The 17,640-nt window shown below is 42.3% G+C and overlaps 1 protein-coding gene across 2 annotated transcripts in view; it reads right to left on the reverse strand.

Annotated features, from left to right (window-relative positions):
• Positions 1–281: 281 nt before the first annotated feature.
• Positions 282–17,640, reverse strand: part of nisch (nischarin) — a 29,706-nt gene continuing 12,347 nt past the window's right edge. For both annotated transcript variants that reach the window (XM_063910854.1, XM_063910853.1), the window contains 14 exons: positions 13,145–13,251; positions 12,403–12,675; positions 11,953–12,263; positions 10,374–10,579; positions 9,335–9,777; positions 8,534–8,709; positions 8,382–8,445; positions 7,642–7,780; positions 6,862–7,012; positions 4,832–4,951; positions 4,518–4,679; positions 3,979–4,151; positions 3,103–3,272; positions 282–2,460 (listed from right to left, as the gene is read on the reverse strand). In XM_063910854.1, the coding sequence (XP_063766924.1) occupies positions 2,133–2,460; positions 3,103–3,272; positions 3,979–4,151; positions 4,518–4,679; positions 4,832–4,951; positions 6,862–7,012; positions 7,642–7,780; positions 8,382–8,445; positions 8,534–8,709; positions 9,335–9,777; positions 10,374–10,579; positions 11,953–12,263; positions 12,403–12,675; positions 13,145–13,251 (2,823 nt within the window). In that variant the 3' untranslated portion in view covers positions 282–2,132. The remainder of the gene's footprint in view (positions 2,461–3,102; positions 3,273–3,978; positions 4,152–4,517; positions 4,680–4,831; positions 4,952–6,861; positions 7,013–7,641; positions 7,781–8,381; positions 8,446–8,533; positions 8,710–9,334; positions 9,778–10,373; positions 10,580–11,952; positions 12,264–12,402; positions 12,676–13,144; positions 13,252–17,640) is intronic.

Here is a 17,640-nt window from a genome sequence, read left to right on the forward strand (position 1 = left end):
CGATCTTATAACTTACTTTGTATTGAAATGAGGAATAAATCCCACAATATTGGCATAATTCTTCACTTGTTTCACAACGATTTTCTAATTTAACAATATTTGTTAGAATTGACCTTTGGGCCGATGCATAGGGGCAGTTTTAGTTGGCATTGCGAAAGAAACGTTTAATGAAAGACTTTTAAAGTCAGACTGGTTTTCTGGTTTAAATGCTGCATCGGCTGAAATATGTGCAGACTGTAGTCAAAGAATCAAACCACTGTCACCGCATCAAGCAGGAAATATTGTTTTCGTTTTCACTTTAATTAAGTGGCATTCCCCATTAACAAGACAACATGTAACATAAACAACAGCGGTGAATGGTGGCAGGGTCCAGCACTGAATGCCTTGCCATTTGTCCATAACAATGTACATAAGACATAACAGACAAAAAAATAAAACAAAGAAAATATAAAAAATAATACTTAATGACAATACTAAATAAGATATGTAAGAGTACTTTTTGGAAAAATCTTCAGGATATCCGTGTTTAGTACAAAATCTGCTTTAGGATGGAAAACATCCGTCTGTCCCAAAACATAATTATATTAATATTAATTAAAAAAAAGCTTCAATATACAGTTCAACAATACTGCTTCATCAATGTGCAAGGAATAAAATGTACAGAGAGCAGATTGTGCAGAGCAGCCGTGTTTTTGTGTGTGCTATTTAAAAACTACAGTCCAATATTTTTTGGAGATCCTTTTGTTTCCTCGCCCAGAGTCAGACTGCAGAAAACGTTAAACATGTTTTTTTGGTTTTAAGAGCAACATAATATAAATAAACATGTAAATCAGACAACTTTGGAGTTTTAATGAGGCTAGTTTGGCAGTTTCCCCCTGCTTCCAGTCCTTGTGCTAAGCTAGGTTAACACTTTATACTTATTTGTATTGAACTCACAGAAATGAAACTGCTATACATCTGACTCCGGAGAGGACAAGAGGATATACCTGAAGTGACAAACTGTTCTTTAAGGTAATGTTGATTATAAGGTAGTACACTCCTGTGGACTGTCTGCAGCACCCCCTGCTGTGCGTCCGTCCGTCCGTCCGTCCGTCTGTCTGTCTGTGTCTCAAGTCTGTAAATGTGCTCCATGTGAGACACTTTAAAAGAAGATGAGGTTGTGCCAGAAACTCCCACTGTTTCAGCTTGGTGTGAGGTCTCAGGTCTGTAATGGCAGTCTGCTGTCCTTTGAATACAACCAAGACTTTAATCTGGAGCAGACACCAAACGCTGTTTGAACAAAGCCAGATCCCTTTCAATCTGTAAGAAGTACGACCAAAGGCCCCAGTATGCTTCAAACTGTGTGCTCGTCTGAAACCAACAATCATTGCAACTTTACACATGGATTGCCTCCATGTTAGGAGGCAATCCATGTGTCTCTCAAACATATTTTTTATTAAACTGCTAACCCAATTACCACTGTCACATGTGAAGAACTGAATGCAACACAAGGAATGTGTTGTAGGAAAAACGGTCCAACAGTTTGCACTGTTTTCTCTATTCAAGACTACAACGATATGCAAAAGACACAAAAGAGGTGTTGGAGAGAGGTGGTGAGGCAGAAGGATGCACTTGATGATGCGACTGGCTGGAGAGGGGAATAAGGAAACCAAAAGATATTCTGTTTAATACGATATAAAACAGAAAAAAGGAACAAACCTCATGAGGCTGATAACAGTATTTTCTCTCTTTTTTGCAAATGAAAAATGATGTTAATTGTAAAAAAAAGTTGGCTTTTAATAGTCTACTAATTGTTGCAGCTCTATTGTACGTACACTGGATTTGTTCTTGTTTTTTTTTTCTTTTCTCTTCTCACACTCATTTGTGTCGCTTTTAAAAATCCAATGTGCATTGTTAGCCCCATTTCATTGATTCATCACATCTTGCCAGACTCTGTGACCACCATTCTATGTGAAAAAGCTTGTCCTTTACATGTGGTGAGAAAACACTTCTTGCTTTAAAGCATATTGAGGCCTTTAAACAGCGAGCCCAGCCCTGAATCTGCTACTTAATCATCTCGCTCTTATGATGACTCCATCTGCCATCAGCTCCCAACAACCAACTAGGTCATCCACCTAACTGATATCCACCAATCAGCCGGTGAGCTCCACAGGAAGCTCCCTGCTGCACAGCGCCTCCCACTGGCGAGCGAGCAGTGAGATCAGCCTCTCTCTGCTGTCGGCTCCGGGGACAAAGACGCACCACTGGACCTCTCCCTCTGCACCGCTGCTGGATGAGGCCCCTCTTGGCGGGGCCTCCTCCCCTGCAGCAGTGAAGTGGTCCATGGTGAGGTGGCAGAGCAGGTCGGGGCCGGGAAGGTCATCAAACACCAGGGTCAGAGCCTGAGGGTACGTCTGGTACCCCAGCAGCACCCGGTCCAGGTCACGGATCCTCCGAGCCTCACGCAGTTGGTACCGCTCCCTGCAAGACGACATGATGAAGGTGTGGGGAAGATGACTTTAGCTATGAAGCAGGATAAAGGTAAATTTCTGGAATGGGGGCTAATGATAAAAAAGAAACTGATACGATTTATCTATATATATATCTATATATATATATATATAGATATATATATCTATATATATATATATATATATAGATATATATATCTATATATATATACTGAACAGTCAGAAATGGACGGAGCAGATAATGAAGTTAAATTAAATGTCAATAAGGTCTGATTATCAGAATAATAACAAAGGTAATACTTATTTATTTATTGTCACACTGTGACAATAAATAAATAGTGCCCTGTGATGTTCCCTATGACTGAACTGTCTACACGTCGCATAGAGTATTTCACAGTCTCCTCTTCTTCCTCTTTTAATACAAACCGAGGGAAACCATTTTTTTATAGTCTGCCGCCAAAGCACAGCTCTGTGGCATTCAGGGGACAAAACATTTCACAGATTTCACTGCTGAGCGTTTGTTGGCCCTGCTTCCCCATCTAAGGGGCATCACATGATTTATTTCTGCTCTTGGATGACTCCCCTTGATAAAGAAGGATAGAAGGTTTTTGAAATGTTATGGTACCGGAGACACGGCTTCTTGTCTGCTCACCTGGAGGGAGGTTCTTTGGCGAAGTCGGGGAGAGGATAGCTGACGTAGTCTTCGTCCAACAGGAACACGTCGGTACTGGTCAGGATCAGAGTCCTGGGCTGGAGGACCGGACATGGCCCAGAGGAGGAGGAGAGGCCGGAGAGAGTGGAGCCTTGGCTCGGGATCTGGACCTGGAGGAAAGAATAAGAATTATGTTATAGGACAGTTTAAAAATACGACGGCTTTACAGAACATTTAAAGCTTCTATTGACGTTTTCAAATAAAGTGTCTCATCAAACAAAAGATGAAAATAACTTTAAAAAAAAAACTCAAATTAAATATAATAATAATTAATAAACTCCCTTTATCAGTTTGGGTGGGATCCGGGATGTACCACGGGTTGGGAATCGAACCCGGGTCGATGGTGTACGGTGCAGGTGCCCCAGCCAGTTGCGCCACGGCCGGGGCCGATTGAACATTTTTTAACAATTGATAAGTAACTGTATGTTGATACAATTTTAAATTAAAACTCCCAATGGTGCTTTAAGGCTTGTTCCAAATATACACCTACAGTATCAATGTCCCCAAATCGTATTTATTGTCATTTTGTTAATTTGTCTTAAATAAGAAACCTAAAACACAGTTTTATCCAGGGGGAATGATGTGCTACAACAGATGGGCGCAGTGACTGTGTGCAGCTGAGTTTGCCAGGTTTGTTATTGTTGCGCCTGTTGAGACCAAAACCAAATCGTATATGGCAACCTGCACTGAGACTGGAGACAAAGAAGACAGAGAAGAACTGGGCGGAAGGATACACTGTTGCACATCTAGAAGTAATTCCAGTATGTTAAATCCCCCTAGGAATTAAACGTTATCAAAAAAGGGAGGACTTCCTACCTGGAAAACCAGCAGGTAGAGCAGGACGTTGAAGGAGCGTGATGACAAAGACGCTGAGCTGGCTGGAGTCTTCCTCTCTGCCACGATGAAGGTAAGGTCTCCCATCTCCTCCTCACTGGGATAAATAAACTTCACCCTGCTGCTGTGGAGCAGCTCGTAGTTCTGCATCTTGCCTGCAGCGGGAGACAAAATCCCTGTCAGCAATTTAAACTCTGTTTTCTTCTTCACAACAATATGATTTGTTCCAAGTTTGCACAGATGTAATAAGGGTGCTACGATTTAAAATGTATAGTTTTATACAAATCCATTGATTTATTTATTATTAAAAAAACTACATCATGGTTGCAGGGTTTTGTATCCCCACCATTTAAGCTAAGGCGGACTTTTGTCAGCATGATGACGTTTGGAGTCTCACTTGTTAGCAACCGCTGCTTTTAAAGACACATTGAAGCTTCAGTGGAGTATTTACATGAGTAATTAGGTAGGATCTTTTGACAAAAACAATATGACACTTCCTCTAAGGATCCCTGCTTGGTTACCGGTGTTTGTGCTGGTGAACTGTGAGTAGAAGTCCTGATCAGACGGCTCTGGTTGAGGAAGCTGCTGCTGCAAACTGAGAGCCGACATCAGCTCCTGGAGGAAGACACCCGTCCCATAGCTGTCCCTGCTGAGGCAGCACACGATGTGATCAGCTGAGCGGCCTGCGAACACAGAGAGAGGAAGGTGAGAGACACAGGGGCAGATCGGGAAAGTGACAGTGTGACATCAGAGTAATATCAGTTTTATGCAGCAGTTTGTTATACATGTATATGAGCTCTGTAAACAGGGACAAGGAGTGTGTAAATCCACTGACCTACGACCCTGAAGTACTGGTCGAACAGTCCCACGTTGACGGACAGCAGATCAGAGAGTTTGACGGACAGACAGCAGCACAGACACAAATCCGGATCTCCAGAGTCCATAACGTCCAAAACTGACAGACAGAAAGAGGAAGAGAATATAGACATACAGGGAGAGAACAGATTTAACAAAGCTGAAATCTGCACAGAGACTGTACCATGTTATAAGTTAAAACAATGTTTTTTTCTTTGTTATTTGTTAGCTTTGCATCACTATTCTCTGGTTCCAAGGGGAAAAAAATGCTAAAAACAATCTGAATATGATTAGGGATGTAGCAATAGAAGCAGGAGCAGAATATTAAAACAGAAGTGACTCACATATCATTTTAAAGCTTTCTCTCACTCAAACTTAAAAGGGGCACTTTTAAGCTAATTTGCAGGATCATATTTGTATTTTTTGTCTCTACTGTGACATGTCTCCAGGCTTTGTGACTGGATCATGAGCTTCCTGACGGGCAGATCCCAGGCAGTGCGGATGGGAAACATCACATCCTCCACCTTGACCCTCAACACCGGAGCCCCTCAGGGTTGTGTGCTCAGCCCTCTCCTCTACTCCCTGTTCACGCACGACTGCGTGGCCACACACAGCTCCAACACCATCATCAAGTTTGCTGACGACACGACCGTCATCGGCCTGATCACAGACGGCGACGAGACGGCGTACAGAGAGGAGGTCAGAGCCCTGACATCTTGGTGCCAGGACAACAACCTCCATCTCAACGTCAGCAAAACAAAGGAGCTGATTGTGGACTACAGGAAGAGGCAGAGAGAGGCACACACACCCATCCCCATCAACGGGACTCCTGTGGAGAGAGTCAGCAGCTTCAGGTTCCTCGGGGTAAACATCAGTGAGGACCTGACATGGACACATCACACCAGGGTCATATCCAAGATGGCTCGACAGCGGCTCTTCTTCCTCCGCAGGCTGCGGAAGTTCAACATGGACTCCAGGATACTCTGCAACTTCTACAGGTGCACCATCGAGAGTATCCTGACTGGCTGCATCACCGCCTGGTATGGCAGTTGCACCGCCCTCAACCGTAAGACTCTACAGAGGGTGGTGAAAACTGCTCAGCACACCACCAGGACGGAGCTGCCATCCATGGAGGACCTCTACACCCAGCGGTGTAGGAAGAAGGCCGGTAGGATATTAAAGGACCCCCATCACCCCAGCAACAATCTGTTCTGTCTGCTGCCGTCTGGCAGACGGTACCGCAGCATCCGGACCAAGACCACCAGACTCAGAGACAGTTTTATACCACAGGCTATAAGACTGCTGAGCTCCTGAGCTCTGTGAATGTCTACACACATCTGTTTATAGTACACACATACATATATATATATATATATATATATATATATATATTATACACATCTGCCATACATATCTGTTTATAGTACACATATCTATATATTATACATATCTGCATATACATCTGCTATACATAATATATGCATCTGTCCATACCTCCTCATTCAACAGTGTAAAGTATTTAAATACTTTCAATGTATTCCACATATGTATATATTTCACATCCTCAAATCTTTATCGTTGATATTGTAAATATTCTTCTCTCTTTTTGCACTATTTTATTTATCTTATTTGCACCATGTATGTTGAGTTGTTGGAGGAGCACGCGACATAAGATTTTCATTGCCAACATATACGTTGTATCTGCTGTGCATATGACAAATAAAACCTTGAAACCTTGAAACCTTTAATGCTCAAAAAGCTCTTTATTTTTCTCATACTGCCTTTGCTGCAGCTCCTCTTTTCACCCTCTGTCTGAAACTAGAGCCCAGTCTGCTCTGATTGGTTAGCTTGATGGCACTATTGTGAATAGTCAACCTCTTAGAGATGTCCCTTCCCTTAGCATATCACGTACAATGTGTAGGGCCTCTTTAAAACAGCAGTGACTCACATGTGATTTTAAATGCAATTTTTTTCTCACTCTGACTAAACCAACATGTCTGTTCATCCTACCCGAGTGATGATGTAGTGTGGCGGCGGAGTCCTCCAACAGGAAGTAGATGGTATCGTTGGAGAGCAGCAGACAGCAGGTTAGCTCAGACTCTGGAGACTTGTAGAGAACCACAGACAGCCACAACACCTGTCTCACCTCCTCCAAGTCAGACTGACACAAAAAAAGAGAAAAGTAGAGTCAAAAAGTTAATCAAAGATAAGGTGTGTCCCGTTCTAAACATGGACACAAGCTGAGATTGAAATCCTCCCAGAAGAACAGACTTGGGGTCAACTAGCTTACAATTTCTCCAGTTCGACTCAACACTCTACATGTGATTTTTGCCTGGGGTTTGCTCCGCCTGGGATTACCAAAAGTAAAGTTAGAACAATTAGAAGGTTGACAGAAAATGAATCCGCAACAATTTTGATAATTGATTAATCATTACTTTTTCTCCAGTAAAAATCTCCAGCAATTTTTATCTCCCTTTTTTTCAGTCTGATAATAGAGCTGGTTTTGCACTGACTGCACGTTTTTTTGGGGCTCTGAAAAATTGTGATTGAGACTTTTTCCTATTCCTGACATTCTAGACACAATGTAAACAACGTAAATTATATGAATCCAATTAAATGTTTTGTTCTTCAACTTTTTATTTATAAGAAATACACTTTATATATCGTTGAATTGAAATCATAAAGGTTTAAGGGGATTTTGCGCTTAGACATTAGTACACCAGTCAAACAGCTACATCACATACTTTCATACTGAGAAGGAAAGATTGGGCGTGTGTGCGTGTGTATTACCTCTGCTATATATCTGTGAAAGTAGGTCAGCAGCTGATCTCCTCCGAGCCCAGCAAGGACCTTTAGTCCTGGGGAGAGACCTGTGGTGAGGTGGGGGGACGGCTGGTTCTCCTCCAGCTGGAGACGAGAGGAGTCCCAGCTGGGTAGGAGAAGGAAGTAAGAGAAGTAGGAAAAATATAAATACAACCCTAATGAAATCTCTGTTAATCAGAAATGAATAGACACTGACAGACGTCAGAGGGTATGTGCTGCACAGAGTCCGTTTAAAGATGTGCCTCCCACCGAGTTGATGGTCAGGTTGTACAATAAAGTTAACAAATTAAAAAAGTTACAGTGTTTGACTTTTGATTGTGCTGAAAAAATCAGGGAGCAAAGAAAAATAAAATATATACGGCTTCAAACAAAAACAAAAACTTAAACATATCTCTGATGTTTCTGAATAACTACTTTCTGATCAACCAACACAAAGTTGATTCAGGAATATCTGTGATGAAATCAACAATGCCAATGTATCAGTCTTACTCGTGATGAGGTGATGAAATCAACAATGCATATGCAATTTTGGATAAATAATGTCTGATAAATCAGTGCTTATATAAAATAGTGCGTTATATTGACAGTACTAGTGGCTTTCAAAACAGCAAAAGGGTGATATTAGCATGCAGCTCAATGCAGTATCAAGTTGAATAAGAACTACATGGACAGATAGTATTATCTGTTACACTGCTTCAGAAGTTTACCTGCTGGTGCTGTGTGATTTCCTCTTGCTGGAACAACAGCACTGGTCTCTGGATCCGTGACGGCCTGAGAAAACAACAACAATGCATCAAAAAACTGAGAGAAGACCCCAGCAAGACTCAGACTAAATAAAACCATGGTATTCAGTCTTAACCTTGTGTGTGCGGCCCATCTTGTGGACAGGGCAGAGGCAAGGCAACCATCTTCAGCCCCTCCAGAGTGGCTCTCCTTTGGCTAAGCTCCCCCAGGAAAGAGCTCCTGTTCTGGGACAGAGGGAAGAGCAGAAGCAGCCTCTGACCGCCCAGCAGCAGCTCCACAGTGTAACTCCTCCTGCGCTCAACATAAGAGTAAAAATACAGATGATGACCAAACTTAAGCGTGAGGAAACAAATTAATCAAGCAGGAAATGGCTTTTAGCAGCCTGTTTTACAAAGACATTCTGCTATCCAGACAACACATTTGTGTCCCCGAACATTCACTGTTAAGGCTGGATTGAATGTATTTTCAGCTTTCATAATGCTATTGTCATATCTGTGATGTCATCTACCCAAAAAAGTAGTAGTGGTGTTTTGAATACATTTAAAACGTTCTTGAAAGGCTAAATACCAACAAATATGGACAAAATCAGAATATTCTGTTGATACATGATGGGAATTTCGAAAGTCATTTATTTTTTGTGATCAAGACATTTGTACCGTGAACCATGAACCATATCGAAACTTTAAGTACAAAAATTAAAAATTGGTAAATATCACCATTTTAAACTAAATATAATAACAAAAATAACTTATCTAGCTGAAAACCTTTCAAATATACCTGATGTTGTTATTTTTTAAGTTTCCTGCAGACACACGAGAACTATCAAATAGATACTTTATAGAAAATAGAATGCGAGTAAAAATCTGGCAGAAACACATAAGTTCCAAATCCATTGATCGAATCACAGCCTCTGTACCTGTGGAGGTGTCTGGGGTCACAGCAGGAGGTGTTGCTGCTTCTTTCCCCGACTTTTGAAGCCCTCTCTCCAGGGTGGAGCACCATGGAGCCGATGGGCACACGGACCAGCCTGCACCAGGAGGAGGAGGAGGAGTGATGAAGCCCAGCGCTCTTCTTCTCACTCTCTGCCAGCTCTCTGAAATCAATCTTCAGCACCCAGAGGTGTCTGTGGGTGAGAAAGAGGAGTGAAGGGAGGCTGGGGTCCCCTCTGATGGAGAAGATGTCTGACAGGAGCGGGTTGGTGTCCGGGGCTGAGGAGGACATGGAGGAGGAAGGAAGGAGAAAGGCGGCATAGCCTCCCTGGGCTCCCTGACTCTCCTCCAGCTCCCAGGAGTTGATGAGCGAGTGAGGGAGGAGCTGAGGAGGGAGGGGGGGCTCCAGGTCAGGCTGAGACTTTACAGCCTGGAAAAACAATGAAAATAGTTTTTTTATTAATGTACTGACATGCATGCTTGACATATACTGGTGTCCTATGATGAGAGTGTGGGAGAGAACCCCCCCAAAATCAATGGGATTTTAGCCTTTGCAGACCATTTAAATGCACAAAAACCTGTATAACACTACAGGGATAGGCAAACAAAAAAAATGTATAATAGAGCTCCTTTAATGCATTTCATTCAATCATATTTTTACTCCCTTTCAAAACATCTTGACACTGACGTAACATAATTTTGTGATTTTTACTCTTTTTTAATTTTTATCTACCGTTAGATAAACTATATCAAAGATTTCTAGACTTTAGTTTTTAGTCCAACCAGAACAATTTTCTGTCTCTACTCATCAGGATATGATGTACTGTCTGCAAATTCAGTTTCCCTTTTGGTGCAGCAATATAGTGAACTGCACCGCACTTTCCTGTGAGAAGGTTGTAATATTTAAAAAGGCAACAACTACTAATGTATTTAAACTTTAAAACATTTGGACAGGCAAATAAATGTGCGCAATTGGTCCTGTAAAATGTAGGAACTCTTATAATGCTTCACAAGCTGCTCTCTGACCTGGATCAACAGCTTCAGCTCACTCCTGGTCTGCCGGATTGCCTCCGGCTCTGAGAAGATGAACCAGCGTGTCGGACCAGCTTTGAAGCCGAATGCGAGGCAGGAGTTGGGGAGCTCGGATTGGGAGGAGAGCAGGAGCTGTGAGTACATCAGAAGGAGGTCCACCTGCAGGCTGGACAGCACCTCCTCCACACACTGCTCCTGGTCTGAGAACAGAGAACAGACAGCTCTTAATACTTAAACACACAGCAAATTAACACAACTAGCACACATCATGTAATTGATTGTGGATGATATGTATGTTTTTAACACAGTGAAAAAAGACTGTCACTGTTTCGTTTGTTCGCTGATCCCTTGGTTTTCTGTCAAAGTTGTACAAAAATCATTGCTGCTGTTTATACGTTATTTTTAAATGGAAAGTTACACTGATTTTCTGAAGTGTAGCTCTGTTTCATATATTGTTAAAAATGATCAGTTCTGCATTAGACCTGGTTTTGATCTGGACTTGGTAAAGTCTGGTTTGGACAATATGCACATGATTGTAAGCAGCGTTGGGGGTTACGAGTTACAAAGTAACGGATCACAGTAACGACATTACTTTTTTGGGTAACGAAGTAAAGTAAGGCATTACACTAAAAATATTGGTAACTACACTACTTTACTAGACTATAGGAACGCGATTTCCTGTGTTACCCAAGCCGTGTTTGCCTATGTGTGAAGTTCTGATCTGTATAAGTGGTGCGTGCATGCGTGCTGCCTGTGCGTGTGCTGCGTGCCTTGGCGTGTTGCCATAGCGATCGATTTGACTGACGTAACTACTGGTGCGACGGAAAGAGGGAAATGGAGACGGAGACTGAGACGGAGATAGGGGGTTTCGGCCAGTGGCGATATTCTCATTACTTTCAATTTATAGCTCGAAAGGACAAAAATATTCGAGTGAAATGCACTCTATGCCCAGGCGACAGGTGATTTTCAACTGCTGCCAACTCAATGAGCAACCTGTCCAAGCATTTGTCATCCCTGCACGGGCAAAATACAAAACCTGTGGCGAAAGATCCTGCTACCCAGTCATCTGGAGGAGTCGATCAGCAGTCGAACCCGCCTAAACAGGCAAAGCTTTTTTCAAGTGTTGGAGTGCAGAAGCAGGTAACACATAAAGACATTAACAGGCTGGTTGCAGGGTTCATTGTAGAAGACATGCTTCTCCTGTCGACTATTGAATCACCCAGGTTTAAAAAAATACTAGATAAAGTAAAGTAATGAAGTTACTTTTCAAATGCAGTAACTAGTAAAGTAATCTCGTAACAATTTACAGAAGTAACTAGTAATAAGTAAAAAAAAATGTGTTGAGTAACTACCCCAACACTGATTGTAAGTCCAAAAAGTGACCACCAAAAGTACCAGAACATTTCAAAATGCTTTTTGACGTCTTTCCATAAACCAAGGCAAGTCTCATGAAGCACAATTATTTAACTTAGAAACGAGCAGCAAAGTTAACCAATATTAAAACTAAATCAAAACCCAGCTTTTTTTTTATTATAGAAAATATACAAACCACTGAGGCTGATTATGTGTTTACCTGCATCCTGATTGGTCCATGTGAAATCATCAGACAGGTACATCAGACCCAATACTTGGTCCGTCAGCACCAGGCAAGCCTTCTTCTGCTCCACTTCCTCCTTCACCTGAAGACAGTAGCACCACAGGACCCTTCTGACCTGCACCTCCTCCTGCTCCTCCTTCTCCACCTCCTCCTCCTCACACAGCTCCCCCTGTTGGCTAGCAAGCTCTTCTGCAGAAGGAACAGCGAGCGACGTGGAGGAGGAGCCAACGGACTCCTCTAAAGAGTCATCCAGACCCATCTCGAAATATCCGTCCCTGGAGCCTGGACTGTTATAATGAGGATGAAATATGAATCAATCATTAAAGTTTTGTAACAAATGTAGTTGTTACACATTATAACAAATACATCTGAGTGAATTTTAGGAGATCTAAGAAACCAGTGAGAGAAGGTTGCTGGTTCAATCACCTGAGACTTCCCTCCTCAGTGCACTCCACGTGAGACTGCAGCTCTCTGGATTTAGACCTTGTCTCTTTCTCCTCCTCCGTCTCTTCCTCCTCTGCCGTCTCCCTTTTCTGATCCTTCAGAAGGGAGCTGAGCCGCTGGGAGAGCTGGGTAATGAAGTCTTTGTTGGTGGAGGAGAGGGAGAGCAGCTGAGAAGGAAGTAGAGGACAGCAGGCTGCACTGCAGGAGGAACATGTGGTTTCAGCTGGTCTGGACGAGGAAGAGCAGCAGACGCAACTGGTGAAGAAACGTGATAGAAATCTGTCTTTTTGCATATTCATGACTTCAAGAATACAGAAGGTGTAGGAGAGAAACCCCCTCTAGAGGGAACACAGAGATTCAAGCCTTTGCAGACCATTTACATGCACAAAAACCTATATAAATACACTGCAGGAAAGACAAGCCCCAAAAAGCAGCCTCTTTAACATCACCAACACCAGATCCTTACAGCATTGCTAATTAACAGCTAGCCAGCTAACATCAGCATGCTAGCTTTATAATTTGCAAAATCAACAAAAATACTCAAAATATTCCGACAACTCTACATTTCTATTTTCGTTTTACTTCTGAAAAGTCACAACCAATACTCAACTTTATGAAAAGGTGTTGAACATTTTCCCTGACAGTAATGAAAGTTACCTTTAAATTAAAGCACCAGAAATTGTATGAAGAGTTGTTATGGTAAATAATGTTATTTGATACTGACCAGACAGCATTTGTAGTATTTGTAGGAGTAGTAGTGATAGTAGTAGTCATGCTTGTGGGGGCTCCATAGAGTGTGTGTTCAGACAGAGCGACAGCAGGTTGGTGTACCTGCAGACAAACAAAACAACATCAGAGAAGCAGAGAACAGCACTGTACCGGGTTCATTTGAGGCTTTGGGACCTTTCTGAGAAGTAATGCCCTATCTCTGTCACATTTGTACACTGTCATCTGGCAAATAAAGGCAAGAATGTCCAAAAAATAGTGTTAAAAAATACTTTTTTCTAAACCGAAGTGAAGAAAAGACCTTCCTACCATGCCTCTGTTCTCGCCATATTGAGATGGATCAATGTAGAAAGGTATTTTTGAGCCAACACTGAATAAACTATTTCCTTGCTTGATCCTTCACGATATGGAGAGAAAACAGAAGGATGTATTGCCGTCATGATCTAATGTAAACCTAACATTTGCTAAATGTGTTTGTCAAAACAGACACAAATAATCAGCTACAGCTATCAGATTCTGCAAACACTAATTGTCTGTGATTTAGTTTGTCACGACACTTGAGTGTAAGGAATATAGTATTGTATTATTTAGAGACAGTCTAAAGTGAATACATTCTCTTCTTCACAGCAGAAATTAGAGCAATTTGTGATGAAATATATGTCAGGTCCATAAATATTTGGACTTTGACATAATCTTCAGTATTTTGGCTCTGTACACCTCTACAATGGACTTGAAATCAAAAACAGCTTTATTTTGAGGGTATTTACATCCAAATCCGATGAATGGTGTAGGAATTACAAAACATTTTATACGCGGTATCCCCTTTTTAAAAAAGGGACCAAAAGTAATTGGACAAAGTAACATAATCATAAATAAAATTGTCACTTTTAATATTTGATTGCAAATCTTTTCCAGTCAACGATAGCCTGAAGTCTTGAACCCATAGACATCACTAGATGCTGGATTTCGTCCCTGCTGATGCTCTGCCAGGCCTCTACTGCGGCTGTCTTCAGTTCCTGCTTGTTCTTTTGGCAGATTCCTTTCAGTTATGTTTTCAGCAAGTGAAATGCATGCTCAATTGGATTCAGGTCAGGTGATTGACTTGGCCATTCGAGAACTTCCTCTTTGGTTGCTTTCAGTATGCTTCAGGTCATTTTCCATCTGCACTGTGAAGTGCCGCACAATGACTTCTGAAGCATTTGGATGAATGTGAGCAGATAATATTGCCTGAAACCCTTCAGCGTTCATCCTGCTGCTTTTGTCAGCAGTCACATCATCATTAAATCTAAAGGAGGCAGTTCCATTGGCAGCCAAACATGCCCACGCCATAACACCACCACCACCACGCCTCACTGATGAGGAGTACGCTTTGGACCATGAGCAGTTCCTTCCCTTCTCTATGCTCTTCTCTTCCTATCATTCTGGTACAAGTTGATCTTTGTCTCATCTGTCCATAGGATGTTTTCCAGATCTGTACAGGCTCTTTTAGATGGGTTTCAGCAAGCTGTAATCTGGCCTTCCTGCTTTTGAGGATCACTAATGTTTAGATCATGTGGGGAACCCTCTGTATTCACTCTGGTGATGTCTCTCTGGTGAGATTTTCGCTTTGACACAGATACAACCACCTCCTGGAGATTGTTCTTGATCTGGCAGCTGTGTAGTGCGTTTTTCTTCACCAGGAGTAGAATTATTCTGTCATCCACCACAGTGGTCTTCTATGGTCTTTCAGGTGTTTTGGCGTTGCTGAGCTCAACAGTGCGTTTTCTTTTCGACCAAATGTTAGATTTGGTTACACCTAATGTTTTTGCTATGTCTCTCATGGTTTTTTTTTGTGTTTCAGCCTAATGATGGCTTGATTCACTGATAGTGACAGTTCGTTGGACTTCATATACAGTGGGGCAAAAAAGTATTTAGTCAGCCACCAATTGTGCAAGTTCTCCCATTTAAAAAGATGAGAGAGGCCTGTAATTTTTATCATAGGTACACTTCAACTATGAGAGACAAAATGAGAAAATAAAATCTCCCGCCCCCTCCCTCAGCCCTGCACAGCCTGATACATACAGTGGGGCAAAAAAGTATTTAGTCAGCCACCAATTGTGCAAGTTCTCCCATTATAAAAGATGAGAGAGGCCTGTAATTTTTATCATAGGTACACCTCAACTATGAGAGACAGAATGAGAAAAAAAAAATCCAGGAAATCACATTGTAGGATTTTTAAAGAATTTATTTTCAAATGATTGTGGAAAATAAGTATTTGGTCAATAACAAAAGTTCATCTCAATACTTTGTTATATACCCTTTGTTGGCAATGACAGAGGTCAAACGTTTTCTGTAAGTCTTCACAAGGTTTTCACACACTGTTGCTGGTATTTTGGCCCATTCCTCCATGCAGATCTCCTCTAAAGCAGTGATGTTTTGGGGCTGTCGCTGGGCAACACGGACTTTCAACTCCCTCCAAAGATTTTCTATGGGGTTGAGATCTGGAGACTGGCTAGGCCACTCCAGGACCTTGAAATGCTTCTTACAAAGCCACTCCTTCGTTGCCCTGGCGGTGTGTTTGGGATCATTGTCATGCTGAAAGACCTAGCCACGCATCATCTTCAGTGCCCTTGCTGATGGAAGGAGGTTTTCACTCAAAATCTCACGATACATGGCCCCATTCATTCTTTCCTTTACACGGATCAGTCGTCCTGGTCCCTTTGCAGAAAAACAGCCCCAAAGCATGATGTTTCCACCCCCATGCTTCACAGTTGGTATGGTGTTCTTTGGATGCAACTCTGCATTCTTTCTCCTCCAAACACGACGAGTTGAGTTTTTACCAAAAAGTTCTATTTTGGTTTCATCTGACCATATGACATTCTCCCAATCCTCTTCTGAATCATCCAAATGCCCTCTAGCAAACTTCAGACGGGCCTGGACATGTACTGGCTTAAGCAGGGGGACACGTCTGGAACTGCAGGATTTAAGTCCCTGGCGGCGTAGTGTGTTACTGATGGTAGCCTCTGTTACTTTGGTCCCAGCTCTCTGCAGGTCATTCACTAGGTCCCCCCGTGTGGTTCTGGGATTTTTGCTCACTGTTCTTATGATCATTTTGACCCCACGGGGTTAGAACTTGCGTGGAGCCCCAGATCGAGGGAGATTAGCAGTGGTCTTGTATGTCTTCCATTTTCTAATGATTGCTCCCACAGTTGATTTCTTCACACCAAGCTGCTTACCTATTGCAGATTCAGTTTTCCCAGCCTGGTGCAGGTCTACAATTTTGTCTCTGGTCTCCTTTGACAGCTCTTTGGTCTTGGCCATAGTGGAGTTTGGAGTATGACTGTTTGAGGTTGTGGACAGGTGTCTTTTATACTGATAACGAGTTCAAAAAGGTGCCATTAATACAGGTAACGAGTGGAGGACAGAGGAGCCTCTTAAAGAAGAAGTTACAGGTCTGTGAGAGCCAGAAATCTTGCTTGTTTGTAGGTGACCAAATACTTATTTTACCGAGGAATTTACCAATTAATTCATTAAAAATCCTACAATGTGATTTCCTGGATTGTTTCCCCCATTCTGTCTCTCATAGTTGAAGTGTACCTATGATGAAAATTACAGGCCTCTCTCATCTTTTTAAATGGGAGAACTTGCACAATTGGTGGCTGACTAAATACTTTTTTGCCCCACTGTACATGATTACCTTGGCTGGGGCAGGAGGCCTGCTGGGCCAGACAGGAAGAGAAAGAGGAGGAGGAGGAGGAACAAAAAGAGGAAGTGGTGACAGCGGGAGGAGCGAGTTGCATCCAAAGAACACCATACCTACTGTGAAGCATGGGGGTGGAAACATCATGCTTTGGGGCTGTTTTTCTGCAAAGGGACCAGGACGACTGATCCGTGTAAAGGAAAGAATGAATGGGGCCATGTATCGTGAGATTTTGAGTGAAAACCTCCTTCCATCAGCAAGGGCACTGAAGATGAAGCGTGGCTGGGTCTTTCAGCATGACAATGATCCCAAACACACCGCCAGGGCAACGAAGGAGTGGCTCCGTAAGAAGCATTTCAAGGTCCTGGAGTGGCCTAGCCAGTCTCCAGATCTCAACCCCATAGAAAATCTTTGGAGGGAGTTGAAAGTCTGTGTTGCCCAGCGACAGCCCCAAAACATCACTGCTTTAGAGGAGATCTGCATGGAGGAATGGGCCAAAATACCAGCAACAGTGTGTGGAAACCTTGTGAAGACTTACAGAAAACGTTTGAGCTCTGTCATTGCCAACAAAGGGTATATAACAAAGTATTGAGATGAACTTTTGTTATTGACCAAATACTTATTTTCCACAATCATTTGAAATAAATTCATTAAAAATCCTACAATGTGATTTCCTGGATTTCTTTTCTCATTCTGTCTCTCATAGTTGAGGTATACCTATGATACAAATTACAGGCCTCTCTCATCTTTTTAAATGGGAGAACTTGCACAATTGGTGGCTGACTAAATACTTTTTTGCCCCACTGTAGATAGTT

Source organism: Eleginops maclovinus, chromosome 20 (genome assembly GCF_036324505.1).
Source record: "Eleginops maclovinus isolate JMC-PN-2008 ecotype Puerto Natales chromosome 20, JC_Emac_rtc_rv5, whole genome shotgun sequence".
Classification (NCBI taxonomy): domain Eukaryota; kingdom Metazoa; phylum Chordata; class Actinopteri; order Perciformes; family Eleginopidae; genus Eleginops; species Eleginops maclovinus.